We start from the raw sequence: 15,271 nt of genomic DNA, 5'->3' as shown, positions 1-15,271 counted from the left end.
GATAGGGGCTTTATAATCTTCAAATTCAACACAGCATTATAAAATGTTTAATAATTGCATCCATCTGTTATAAGGGAAAATGTAAAGGCATGAACACATCAATGAATCGTGTGGGGAGTCTAGGTTAGAACAGGTCCGGAGCAACATATGCTTGTCATGGAGCGATCAATTGGATCGGGGTGCCGTTGTACAAAACAACCTACGGTACGGCTGTCGTAAGTCTAGGTTAAGGTATGGGAGTTACGATCACTTTATCACTAAGATCGCTTTGTAGAACGGCGCCCGGGTGGTCATTGTCGGTGACTTGGTGATTACGCATCATCGGTGGCCATCATTGAATTGGGTATCCTCCCAAAATAACCCCATGCCAAAATCACTACAGTAAAAAAAACCACAGTTAATGGTCCAATGGGCAGCTATCTGATCCCTTTATCCCAAAGTGGACTCGTCTTACTACATACAAATACTAAAACACTGAATGAAATGGAGGGATATTTTCAGGAGTCAGAAGATTTTCATAATAACATCTCCGATATATTAAATTTAACTGGGTTTAATTTAATTTAAAATCATGTACAAACACGATAAAAATGAGATCAATTTTACAAAAGTGATATCTATGTAAATAATTCTAGAAAATCAAGTTAAACATAACTCGATTATTTACACACCGCCGTCATATAGTTGGAATATGATCTTCTGTAACTTTCAATCAAAATGGGATCAACGTGGATGATAATAAAGGATGTTTTCAGTTGACTGTCTCGTGACCACATCAATCAAATCCATCAACCTTCCCGGAACGCTCTTATCTTAGGCACCCTCCTTAAAGTCAAACCTATTTATCAAGAAAAGGGGCGGTGGGGTAGCCTAGTGGTTAAAGCGTTCGCTCGTCACGCCGAAAGCTCGGGTTCTATTCTCTACATGGGTACAATATGTGAAGCCCATTTCTGGTCTCCCTCGACGTGGTGTTGCCGGAATATTGCTTAAGGCGGCGTAAAACCATACTTACTTATCAAGAAAATGGCTAACATTTGCACGGATAGGTGATTCATGTGAAATGGTTCATGACAAGTGCCACCGCTGGAGCAAGCTACTACATCTTTCGCGAACCTCTGGTATTATCACTGTTTGATAGTGAGACTTAATTGCGCATGTCAGTCTGTCTGATTGTGAAATTTATATGCGTATTATACAGTGAAAATCTTAAAATGGACTCTGCTTTCAGCAGAGATTCCTTATAATTATGGAAGGGTTCTGTCGCGTTTATTTACAGGCGCCATCTTTCTTGAGTGTAGTTCTTCTTTAACGATGTATACCATTGACTAATACATGGTAAATGTTAACTCTTTTTACACAACAAAGTAACTTTCATATACAATAAATATGTATTAAATGTATTAGTGAGGATTAAATATGAGAAAATAAAACAGTAAACATCTACAAAACAAAAAGGTATTCTCGATTATTTTCTCACTGCTGGCCCAATCGTTTAAACTTCGCTGATCCGGGTTCCGCTCTTTGATTTCGCCACAGAAGTAAATATAAATGATCTGTATCACTATGGGTGTTCCACCCACATCCCGCTGACACTCTCACTCACTCACTCACTCACTCACTCACTCACTCACTCACTGTCTGTCATGTTTCACCATTTTTTTACGAAACACTTTGTTCATTTTAATTGTGTACAGAAAGGACTTAACGTACTTTCACATCACGGCCCACGGAATTGATTTCCGCCAACTGTCGTGACAGTTTATGCCGATGAGTGAAATTTAAACTGCGAATAGTGACAAGAACGGAAGCTCATCTGGGCGGTTTTATATCAAGTTTTATTGTGGGCTTTATCAACTGACGACGTTATAAAAGGATTTACAATAAACGACTGTTACTCCAATCAAGTATTCTGAGAGTGAAAACTGATAGTGGTACCTCAAGGGTCAAGTAGGAGGATGTCATGTCACTGAATGATCGACACATCCCATTATCATAACACATCAGTTTCTATTTTCATATCTCTAAAACAGTTTACATACAGTTTTTACACACACAACCGCCACTGCAAAAGCAGATCAAATTCTCAATGTGTCCGATCCTTCATTTAGAGGGGCGGTCGGGTAGCCTAGTGGTTAAAGCGTTCGCTCGTCACGCCGAAGACCCGGGTTAGATTCCCGACATGGGTACAATGTGTGAAGCCCATTTCTGGTGTCCCCCGCCGTGATATTGCTGGAATATTGCTAAAAGCGGCGTAAAACCATACTCACTCACTCACTTCATTTAGAGAGTGAGTGAGTGAGTTGGGTTTAACGCCGCTTTTAACAGTATTCTAGTTATATCGCGGCGTGTCAGCTTAATGTGGGAGGACAGCCCGAAGTGATGCAGGTCTCAGACGTTTACCACTTCGGTGAAACCCACGAAAACGGGTATGCATTGACCTGGGTACTAATAGTGTAGCGCAATGAGCATCCACTTGGTGAATAGAGATTTTGGGGCATTACAAATGATGATTGATTGATTGATTGAGTATGGCTTTACGCCGCTTTTAGCAATATTCCAGCAATATCAAGGCGGGGGGACACCAGAAATGGGCTTCACACATTGTACCCATGTCGGGAATCGAACCCGGGTTTTCGGCGTGACGAGCGAACGCTTTAACCACTAGGCTACCCGACCGCCCTTATCAATGATGATGATGATCATCATGATCATGATCATGATCATGATGACAGTGTAGCGCTATTAGCATCCACTTGGTGAATGGAAATTTGGGGGCATTATAAATGATGATGATGATGATGATGATGATGATGATGAAACTATCAAAGCGCTGTAATCACCCACAGTGATGACTTTTGTTTTTCTGCCGCATACCATCTCACAGAAACATTGATTTACTTTGAATGTAAGGCACACACCTATTATCCCGAAAAAGTTTTAATCATCATCGACTTTCATCCATTTATTTCAAGATGTTCATCGCCAAGTTGATGCACGATCCCAACTGTAAATGTATGGTAAATCAATGTCTGAATCTAAGGTTCCCCATTAACCCACTTCAACACGGTGGAGTGTACTGATAAATGATTACATAGTTATACGAGTGCAACTTCAGCCAATCACTTTTTATTCCCCTCCATTATCTCCTGCTGTGAAGGTCCATCATAAATTGAGATGGGGTCATTGGGGTAGTAATGCTGGGTGCGGGGTTAGAAAACAAACACTTACTTTTTATGCAAATTGGTGAGTGGCTGTCGCTATCTGACCTTTCGCGAACCAGCGTTAGAAATTGGCACTAGGCCTATTGTCCTTGCCAAACTGCCCAATAGTTACGATATCATAAGGACGAAGAGAAATTTGCCATTTTTAAAGTGGACTAAGAATGTTTTTTCCCCTGCGAACACCTAGTGTCATCACTGATTTTCAGGTGAGGTGAAATTGGGTTTAACGTCGCCCCCAAGATTATCGCACTTATATACCGACGTGCATGCACGTGTGTGTGTGTGTGTGTCTGCTTGTACTAGTCCGGACTGATGCTGATTTATAGTGCTAGCTTAGTGAGATACCATGCCTCAGTTAATCTTGAATACCCCACTCAGACACAGTATACTGACTCCGAGCCGACCAGTCCTTGTTTTAGCCCCTTAGTGCCGAGCGCCAGACAGGGTAACAACAAGTACCATCTTTAAACGTCTGTTGGTATGACGCGGCCGGGGATCGAACCCCGGACCTTCCGCTCTCCGGGCGGAAGCTCTACTACTAGACCACGGAGGCAGTCACTGATTTTTAACGATCCTTTCATGTTTATCAGTAGTTTCCCTTTAGATTGTAGAGACAGAGGGGAAACGGAGGCGGAAACAACACTGCGTGTTACCACATGGATCCAATGTTTTTTAATAACATGTGTGTGTAATCTATGCGCGTTTGTAAAATCGTGATAGGAAAATTAGAATTTGGCTCCACAGCATCCGGTGAGGTCGCCGCGACCAATCGTGCCAGATCCGGCTACCAGAGAACTTTGGTTGCTTCTTTTGTTGTTTAACGCCGCACTCAGCAATATTCCAGCTAAATGACGGTGGTCTGTAAATAATCGAGTCTGGACCAGACAATCCAGTGATTAATACCATGAGCATCGATCCACGAAATCCACACATCAACCAAGTCAGCGAGCCTGACAACCCGATCCCGTTAGTCACCTCTCACGACTAGCATAGTCGCCTTTTTTTACGGCAAGCATGGGTCTTCACGGGTCAGATGCATGTGTTATGATGTGCTATCATTATAGGTACCAACTGTGTTAATATACTTACCAAATATAAACATATCAGCGTCTTTATATCATAACACATCGTAGATCAATGGCGCAGTGAGGTAGCCGAGTGGTTAAAGCGTTCGCTCGTGACCCCGAACACCCGGGTTCGATTCCCCACATGGATACAATGTGTGAAGCCCATTTCTGGGTTCCCCGCCGTGGTATTGCTGTATTATTGCTAAAAACGGCGTAAAACCATACTCACTCGTCCTGTACTTTCTGACCGTATTTGCAAGCACATCGTACTTTGTCGTAATATGTTTGAGATATCGCCGATACTGCGTTGAGTAGTTTTTTATGTGTGTGTATGGTAGCGTATATCCCAAAATGAAAGTCAGTTACGTCACACCAGCTGTTGTTGTTGTTGTTGTTTACTAATGTATTCCCTGTGGCTGTATTGCATCTTCGGTGTTTAAGTGGGCGCTTAATGACTGGAAGTGTGCATCGTGGATAAAGCAAACAGTACATCGCCCATCTTCGACAGCAGCAAACTACTTAATATCGAACCCGCTTATTACGAACTAATTTTTTTTTTCATATTATTATTATTTTTTTATTTTTTTTATTCATTTTATTTTATTTTATTTTATTTTATTTTATTTTATTTTATTTTATTTTATTTTTTTGATATTATTTTTTTTTGTTTTTTTTGTTTGTTTGTTTTTTTTGGGGGGCGGACATTTGCTGACTGTATATTTATCATATAACGAACATGCCTTTAACGAAATATCGGATATAGCGAACTCACTGTGTGGGCCCGTGTGTACTCTGTCAACCACAATGTTTATGTTTAAAACGGACTGTTAATCTCTAACCTGCTATCAAAAACTCCGCATCCAGACGCACACAATGCTTATAACGAACTCCGGTTATAACGAACAAAATAAGTGGTCCCTTTGCGATGACTCTAACGGTAGTTAGCTGTATTTTATACCCGAATCTTCACACCAGCCAAACAAAATGTAAGGAATTCAAACATACAGACCATACTATGTGGTAGATTATAATAAGATAACGTTTTCTTAACGTCTTGTTTAAAAACATTATATTCTTTACTGTTTAAAGTTGTTTTTTTACAACTTTAATCAATGAAGAAAAAGGACATCGTATCGATCCTCCGTGGCATCACCATCAGCAGAGTGGCCATACTTTTAACATCCAAACCTTGTTCGCAGTAATCTTTCTTATCAGCTAGCTGTTCGTGTTATGCAAGGGCTTTAGATTTATCTTTGTGCACGGTAAAGTAAACAATGTTGCTTTGAGGCAATTTGCCCTCCTTGATTACCTAATATACATGTCGACAGGTGTTCCAGGGGCATCTTGCGGCCGCTTTCACAGGGGAGGCAGGTGGAACAACGCAGCATGTATTGAGTGAGCGATTTTAGCTTAACGCCGTTTTGAACGATGTGTTAGCTTTATCACGGCCTGTCAGGTTGATGGGGGAGGAAAGTCTCAAGTGATGCAGGTCTTAGACGTTTATCACGAGTACGAGTATGGTGCTGAAAGACCTTGACAGATAATCAAAGCGAACCGGGAAACGATCCCACGGTTACAGGGTTCGGGCACACCTAAGAGACGCAACAATTGTGACGCACCTGTCCGGGTTTTTCCGCCCCTGTATCCATAACACGCTTCCTTAGTTACGTTGTCCGTAGTTACGTTATTTCCACACTGATGTGCAAAAGGGGAAATATCAGGGGTTCACATAATGTGACGTCACTACAGGGGCTACTCCATCCGAAGATCCATCTGTATCCGCAAAATTCGGTCTTGGGTCGAACGAAACGGATGCAGAACATGTATCCAAAATGTACGGATACTGATACGGATAACCGTAGATGCCCCACAGTATTTTCTACAAAAGCGATGCTTTCGGATATGATTGAAAATATACGGTCGGTGTGTGTGTGTGTGTGTGTGTGTGTGTGTGTGTGTGTGTGTGTGTGTGTGTGTGTGTGTGTGCTTGTACTAGTGCCGATTTTATAGTGCTAGCCCACTGATATACCATGCCGCAGTTTAACATGAATAGAACTCAGCCGCAGTATACTAACTCCGAGCCGACCAGTCCTCGTTTCTGCAGGGTAACAACAAGTACCATCTTTTAACGTCTTTTGTCATGACGCTCTCCCGACGGCCGCTCTACCACTAGACCACGGTCCATTAGACGACTCGGCATGAATTCCAACAGATGAATGTAAGGAGAGGTATCAAACATGTGTTCAGTCAGCACAGTACATACCTCTAAATGGGTGTAATTTTTTAAATATAACATTTTTTTTAAACTTTTAACGGTGGGTATCTTAGACATCTCATCTTTGGAAATCAATAAATTTGCTTTTTCGGCACACATTTACATTTAAAACATGACAGGTGTCATGTGGTTGCAAATTCATTTATCACCGCAGTCTTCATTGAACCACGTTTTGTACACAAAATTACCCAACCACAGATCCCTTTTTACAAACTGTTGCAGGAATGAGAGATGGATAAATAGATAGAATCAAACGTGACAACAGTTCTTTCAATTCTCGATTTCATGAAAAACAAACTCGGTATACTTTTTTTAGCCCCTCAGTTTATCACAACCTTGAAAAGCCTTGAATACGAAAACAGATGCATCAACACTCTGGTTTCGAGCTATGTTGCTCTGGCCACGGATACAACGGTCGTTGGATCTACAGCCAATTCCGTTACACCCATAACTCGCCATAGCCCAGTGGTTAGCCTGTAAAACAAAGTCTTATCCAGAATAGACTATGCAGTTAGTTAGATTCTATTACATCAGCGAAAAAAAGAAGATGCTCCTGTTTCCGAAAGTTTTTAACAATACAGTTTGAAATGATGACATCAATTTTGAATGCTGTACATTTTTTAAATCAATTAATCAAACTCATAATCACCACAAAATGTGAATCTCATGGAACGAAAGAATCGTGCTGCAAAAGAATACCACTTCACATTTGTCCAGCTGCTGCGTCAAGGTCCCTCCATGCGACATCCCACGCAATCCTGATAAATATCAATAATCTAAGGAACTTAAACAGTGTTCATCATTTTGTCTCATACGAGTCGTGATGAATCAGTCATACCTTTATCCATTTTCAATTCTATAAATCCACACATCGTTTCGGAATCATTGGTACATTCCCCGAAATATGAGGAATATCAAGGAAACAGCTAGGTTTTTTTCACAAACAGGATGGTAATCAGTATTTGACACGATATATACATGGGCTAGATACTCCCCAGTGTGTTATTTATTCAACACCGAAAGCTATTAATACCGGACAAAGTTTCATACAGATGGGACGAGCAATTCAACAAGCTGTACCAAAGTTGTCTCCTTTGGTTGTACCAGGATACTCTGATCGTTGTGCGAAGTCACAGTTTGCAAGATTTGTATCTTTGGTATGTCAGCAACGTACCCACTATCGTATGTTTTAGTAATGCGTCATCTTGACGGTTATGTTTTGATGAACCAAGGATTAATGATTTACCAGTATTCATTATCAGCGGATCCTGGCGTGACTAAGAGACGCAACTCCTGCCCCTTATAATTCGTGTTACCCCATACTAAAGAACAAATATGGCAGAGAGTGTCTACTACTCGGGTTGATTTGAGTACCTAGTTAAAATATCCACACGCATACTGAACCTAACCATGGCCTTTCATTTAGATTAACAATTATCTAACTAAAACAATTTGATAATCATTCAGACCCTAACCAGGGGCGGTCGGGTAGCCTAGTGGTAAAAGCGTTCGCTCGTCACGCTGAAGACCCGGGTTCGATTCCCGACATGGGTACAATGTGTGAAGCCCATTTCTGGTGTCCCCCGCCGTGATATTGCTTGAATATTGCTAAAAGCGGCGTAAAACCATACACAATCACTCAGACCCTAACCACCCTCCATATATAACAACGCTGACTTTAAGCTACGAGTACCACAAGGACAACGTGGTACTAGTTCAAGGTACATATTACACAACCGAACGTGACGCGAATTACTTCAAGACAGCAAGTGAGTATGGTTTTACGCCGCATTTAACATTATTCCACCAACATAACATAGTGCAACACCAGACATGGGCTTCACGTATTCTACCTGAAGACGTCACAAAGTCAGCATGTGCTGTCAGAACATCGTTACACTGTCCGTACGAATGCTGACTCTTGTTTTGCCTTTACCCTGGAGCCACCATATCCTTGGCTGTCCTTCTACCATCAGAACAGTACTTGAAGATGCTACACGAACAGTTGCCTTTATACAAGCTATACGTATCATGGACTAAAAAATTGGTTTCTACATAAAAGAAGACTTCGCACTCAATATCCGTGCTTTCGGTTGTGAAACTACGATTTTTCATCATTTGAAAGCACTGATGAGAAGTATAAAAACGGTCAATGCATCCGCTGTCGTCCTTGTTCCTTCTTATTGAGCTCGTTGAATAATGTCAGTGCTATCGAAATAGATTTTAACAGCTTCTCTGGGGAATACATCAGTGTATTTTGTGACAGTAGTTTGAAGACTCACGAAACACTTCATATAAATCAGTTTTGCTGAAAAGAAATTATCGTATTTTTAAAGACATTAAAAGAATTCTGTGCATTGTCAAAAATTTCATTTCTCTGATGCAACCTCAATTAAAACTATATTCATTCAATCTCGCTCCCTGGATGAAACAGGAAGCAATTGCTGCTTTTCGTTTTAAATAGTAGCCCTACTTTTGGAATTAAACGGCTAGGACAAATTAGAAAATCGTGTTCGAACACGGATTGATCCGCCCTTTGAACAACCATGAGAATTAAGAGTACCCTCCCTTTGAAATGACGTGCCTACCAGACCTAACCTATGTGTCTAATTTTACACATACATTTTTCAGTTTTACCGAATTTCCAACATCAATCTGTTGACATGGGACACAAAGACAGCACTGTTCACAGGCGTGCTTCCCTAGAATAGACCTTCAATATGTCTCGAAGGTCCAAGTACATCGCATCTGACAACTAATATTCAAGACAGGATATGACAGTTCCATGTTTCTGACTTATACCAAGCCCATATTAACCCAAAGGTTCTTCTGGAACAGTAAAATACGACCTTGCAGTCAAGGACAAAGGGTTGTCATTACAGTTCGCTGACCACCATGTTACTCATTGCAATCTCGCTCTGTGTCCTCTGCCTCGACCTATCGCGGAATCTAAAATGTAACAATGTGGTATTGTGTTCCTATCTAGGCTAATAACAGCCTCTGCAATCTGTTGTCTGATGACTCTGTCTATACCGGATATAAATGTGCTACATCATAGATCATCCAAGGAGCATTAATAGGGCGACCTCAAATCGCCTCCTCGTGACTTTCTAGAAGGCTAATACTAGTATTGAAAAGAGAAATGGGTTTTCTTAGCGACGAAAGGCGGATCGCTGGAACCGAGCTCCTGGTGACAAATATTGCGCTTTTTTAACCAAGGTCAATGTCTGTTTTGTAATGGGGTTTTTCAGAGTCGGGATTGTCTATCTATTGATCTTGCAAATGTTTTTTGACGATACTTGCGTAGGCTAGGCTCGTGCTTTGTCAAAAGGGTTTTCATTAAGTTAAACTGGTCGTGGAATTAGTTCTAAATTTATAACTTACTTTATAATAACAAAATAATTACTTGGCTCGAGTTTGTCAATGGACGCTGTTAGACATTACACTTGATCTGATGTTATGTCAGGGGATAATTGAATTAAATGATTCAAAGAAGGTTTCGAATGAGGTCTTCCAAAATAATGCAAGCGTAAGTTTCTGGAGATTGACATGTACTTTCGATACACACGCGCAACGTTGTAAGAGTGATCTTTCTGCACAATCTTCATTTGGGGTTCGGTGTAGCTTATGCTGACATATGTAAGTCTCGTAAGGGCGACAGCGTCGTGAGGGCGTAAGTCTTGTAAGGGCGTAAGCGTCGTGAGGGCGTAACTCTTGTAAGGGCGTAAGCGTCGTGAGGGCGTAAATCTCGTAAGGGCGTAAGTGTTTTAGTGAGTGAGTATGGTTTTACGCCGCTTTTAGCAATATTCCATAGCAATACTGTCCTGATGGTAGAAGGACAGCCAAGGATATGGTGGCTCCAGGGTAAAGGCAAAACAAGAGTCAGCATTCGTACGGACAGTGTAACGATGTTCTGACAGCACATGCTGACTTTGTGACGTCTTCAGGTAGAATACGTGAAGCCCATGTCTGGTGTTGCACTTTGTTATGTTGCTGGAATAATGTTAAATGCGGCGTAAAACCATACTCACTTGCTGTCTTGAAGTAATTCGCGTCACGTTCGGTTGTGTAATATGTACCTTGAACTAGTACCACGTTGTCCTTGTGGTACTTGTAGCTTAAAGTCAGCGTTGTTATATATGGAGGGTGGTTAGGGTCTGAGTGAGTGAGTATGGTTTTACACCGCTTTTAGCAATATTCCAGCAATATCACGGCGGGGGACACCAGAAATAGCCTTCACACATTGTACCCATGTCGGGAATCGAACCCGGGTCTTCGGCGTGACGAGCGAACGCTTTAACATCTACGCTACCCGACCGCCCCCGTAAGTGTTTTAAGTGTCGTAAGGAAGTAAGTGTTGTAAGTGTCGTAAGGGCGTAAGTGGCATAAGGAATTAAGGAAGGCCTACCATAAGCTTCAGGAATATCATTAGTATGTTCTTGGAACGTCACATGTACTTGTGACGTGGACATCTCTTATTCACAAGCATATAGAAATAGAGATAAACAAATAGGGGTTAACGTCGCGTTCAAGATTATTGTACTTGTATACATAGCGGCGTGTGTAGGTGGGTGGATGGTTGCTTGAACTCGACCAGACTTTTGCCGGCTTTGTAGTGCTAGCCCACTGAGAAACCATGCGGCAGTTTAACATGAATACCCCAATCAGAAACGGTGAACTACCAATCCTTGTATTAGCCCCTTACTGCCGAGCGCCAGGCAGGAAAACAAAAAGGTCAGGAATCGAACCACTAGACCACCGAGGCGGTCTTCTTACCAAAAGACGGTAAAATATGGTATTTGTTGTTACCCTGCCTTACTCTCGACATTAAGAGGCTAAAACAAGCAATGGTCGGTTCGGAATCATTATTATGTGTCTTCAGCAAGGTATCTCAGTTGGCTAGCACTATAAAACCACAAGTCTAGACTATTACAAACAACCACACAAAAACGGGAATGTGTGTCGCTATATAAATAAAGAAATCTTGAAGGCAACGTTAAACAACATTTGGCATCAACTCACCTATTTCCAAAGTTGGCTTCCAGTAGTGACGCATGTTGTGACCAGTGTACAACTTATTTATAGTACATAATTATGATTTACTCCCTTTGGAATACTGCCATTAGGTTTTATTTCAATGGTGTGCAAAAAGATAACGAGTGTGAATTTGGTTTAACGTCGACTTAATATTGCAGTAAACATAAAAAGCCAACGCCAGACTGTCTCGAGTATCAGCAGGAATATATAGCTGGAGGATCGTTAACGGTCGTGTTAATAAAACTTACTTGCCTTGAAACCTAAGGAACTGACAATTTGCATGGGCGATATGATATATAAACATGGACTGATCGGGCAGGTTGTACCAACTTGGTGAAACACAACGACGGATGAGAAATGATAATCTGCTGATGGGTTGAAGCATTATTTAACGTCATTAAATGCCGAACGTAAATCTGCCACTTGTCCACTAAATGTTCGCTGGCAAATTGTTAAAATTTGATAATACTAAAACACATATGCCGTTAAGAAATTCAGGAGAAGATCTTCAATCCTACATTTCAAACACGAGCAGCTATTAGATGTTATTATAAATATCTTCATTCGCCAAAACTGTTCATATGTTTTTTTCCCATAAACCTGGCCACAAAGCTGTAAATTCGCAGCCAGAAATAATATTAACTCTGTCCTCTTGTACAGATTTTTATAATTGTCGAGATCAATATATTTTAAAATAATATAAAATATTAAGACTTGATTTTCGAGTGATAGACCGAGATGACTGACCACCGGTAGCTTGCATGTATTAAACTTACGTATCAAAACGATGGGCTATTTATAATTATTATCTGTATAACCCGCTTCGCTGAGGTGTCTCCTATTTAGGTATCGAGTGAGTGAGTATGGTTCTACACTGCTTTTAACAATATTCCTGCAATTTCACGGCGGGGGACACCAGAAATGGACTTCACACATTGTACCCATGTGGAGAGTCGAACCTGGGTCTTCGGCGTGACGAGCGAACGATTTAACCACTAGGCCACTCCACCGCGTCATCTAGGTATCGATGTAAGCGCTGGTGACACACTTCAGAAGTTTGGATCTGTGGATTCTGGAAACCCTTTCAGAACGCCCGACTGGATTATCCGGCATCAATATTAATGTATTACCGAAATACAGGATAGCACTATGTCCGTGTTTGTGGGTTTCACAAAAATGGTAAATGTCTGAGACCTGCATCAATTTGGTCCATCCTCCCACATCAAATCAAGCTGACACGGAGTAATATAACTGAAATAGTGTTTGTTCAAATAGGCGTCAAACTCACTCACTCATACTGATTGGGTTGATGTTAATAAGTGAAGCGTTTCTTATCGTATCTGATGTCGACGGGGCAAGAGAGTGAACACAGCATATGATGTTATCATAACAGTAGTTCCTTTGTCAGATTACTAACCCTTACTTCAGGAAGCCCAAGGGTTTGTTTGTTTGTTTTTGTTTGTTTGTTTAACGCCGCAATATTACAGCTATATGAAGACGGTCTGTAAATAATTGAGTCAGGGCCAGGCAAACCAGTAATAAACATCATGAGCATCGATCTATGAAATTTGGATACGATGACATGCATCAGCCACGTCAGCGAGCCTGACCAAAGGATCCCGTTAATCGCAACTTATGACAAGTACGATCTTCACGGGTCCCCTAGCATTGGGAAGGCAACACAGCCAAGTGACCTTCGTCCTATGGAATCGGTTCAGATGTCACACAGGAGGTTGGTTTACACAGATCACACATTGCCAGTCCGATCGGTGTGAGGCTTAATACAATCATTACATCTTCAAAATATACTACTCAAAAGAAGTAATGACCATCCGATTCTTTCCAATTACTACAGTTAAAGTGTCGTGCCATGACAGATTAACTGTAGTAATATGAAGGCATCGGCCTCAACTTATTTTGAGTAGCATATAATTAACCCTAAAGATGTAATCACCTCCGTGATGAATATGTTCATTTTGATATACAAGGAGGGTCCAGTGTTTTCTTGCATATGGGTTAATGTAATGTGCTGAGGAAACTCCATTAAGTTATTAGCCAAGTTTACAAAAGTAACAGGTATGTAAGTTGCGAGTATGGTTTTGCGTAGCGTTTTAGCAGTATATCACGGCAGAGGACACCAGAAATGGACTACACATTGTACCCAAATGAAGAATCGAACCCGGTCTTCGGCGTGACAAGCGAACGCTTAACTACCACACTGCCTGACACGTCGATTTAGGAGATCGTATTCATTGACATCCCAGAGGTGAAAAAAACACAAACCTATATTATTGCCTATCGGGCAGGTATGCTATGCATCCGCTTGGATCCTGTTAGCAAACTGAAATTTTCCCAGAACTATACAAATATCCGAGAAATTCGAGTCGGCGGACTTCACTTCTCGTTACATATTGCATTAACCCCTCTCTGTTCCTCTGTGTGTAGAGCGTATATGCACATGGAGAAATTGAAATGATGCACGTCAGATATGTTATTTACATACCTCGCCTGGAAGGCTATATCTTTATGGCGGCGGCATAACCTGACAAGTGATTTAGAACACTACGCAATACATGCCACGCACTTATCGAAACAGATAAGGGTATTACATGAACGACTTCTTTGTAGAATAGCTATTTAGAAACCCGACTACGCACATTATAAATATGACGAACGCATTTCATATAGACCAGGGAATGTCTTGTGAAAGAATGTCTGTTTTAAGATGTGTTGGATTCCCCTGAGAATCACTCAAATTGTAAACGAAACTATCACTTACCTCGAATCGGAGTTCTCCCACAGGTGGTGCAGCAAACGGGACCCTAAAATATCGCTCAACCTTCTTGGAGCCCAGCACAGTTTTAACAAAGCCTCTGACCTGTCCATAATCGGTGTCCCGAACGACATATTCCTCAGCCCCCGACGTGATCACAAGAGCTATCAAGTAGGCCCCAACAACGAGCCCCGTCCACTGGAGTGACATCTTCCAAATGGATAGTCGTGTTTCGCGTGTATCCTATGAGCATAACCGCGCACGCGGAAGTCTCCGAGTTCCCGCCTTTGGAGATCGTCTGCTACGCTCCAGCAGACGTGAGTAACTCACCGCGCTGCATGATACCTATACCAGAACAATAGAGATGCGGTGAACGAGGAAGAGGTCCGCTGCCGGCTGCAGTCGTCTGTCCTGGTGCCAATTACCGAATATAACAGTTGTGGACTTTCTCGCCGTCACTGAACTTCGTTAGTTCCCTTGATTGAGACGAATCCACATCGACCGCACAGCATAAGTTCATCTATTTATAGTTAAGTTTTTCTTCCCTTTGAAGAAAATTAGTCTTATCGTCGGCTAACAATATCGTCTGCTTCAAATACAACCTGCCACCGCACCAGTTAATCTAGAGACGTACACTTGACAAACGAGTTTAAACATTCTTCAATTCCCCGCTACTCAACCAGTACACGGAAATTAAATTTGAAAAAGGAGCCCCCGGGAGGTTAACTATATACAACCTTCGGGTTGACGTATTGCTATGTCCCTCGCGCTTGAGAAAGCGACGATAATTTCACGAACAGCGGAACAAGCCAAGAGAATAAGAAATCCCAATATATCACGCGGTGTTGGTATTTATTGGGGCGTCATTATTGGAGATGCTTCGTTGGAAGTGCCTTGC

The 15,271-nt window shown here is 41.6% G+C and overlaps 1 protein-coding gene across 2 annotated transcripts in view; it reads right to left on the bottom strand.

Annotated features, from left to right (window-relative positions):
- The window catches only part of LOC124111085 (acetylcholinesterase-like), a 69,265-nt gene extending 54,240 nt beyond the window's left edge, over window positions 1-15,025 (bottom strand). The window contains exon 1 of one of the 2 annotated variants that reach the window (XM_048399578.1): window positions 14,380-15,025. In XM_048399578.1, coding sequence (XP_048255535.1) covers window positions 14,380-14,583 — 204 coding nt within the window. In that variant the 5' untranslated portion in view covers window positions 14,584-15,025. The remainder of the gene's footprint in view (window positions 1-14,379) is intronic. The other variant, XM_048399579.1, reaches the window with a different exon arrangement.
- Between the last annotated feature and the right edge of the window lie 246 nt (window positions 15,026-15,271).

This window comes from Haliotis rufescens, unplaced genomic scaffold (assembly GCF_023055435.1).
Source record: "Haliotis rufescens isolate VD_foot unplaced genomic scaffold, xgHalRufe1.0.p SCAF_2, whole genome shotgun sequence".
In the NCBI taxonomy this organism is placed as follows: domain Eukaryota; kingdom Metazoa; phylum Mollusca; class Gastropoda; order Lepetellida; family Haliotidae; genus Haliotis; species Haliotis rufescens.
This window is presented reverse-complemented; position numbering and strand designations above follow the sequence as displayed.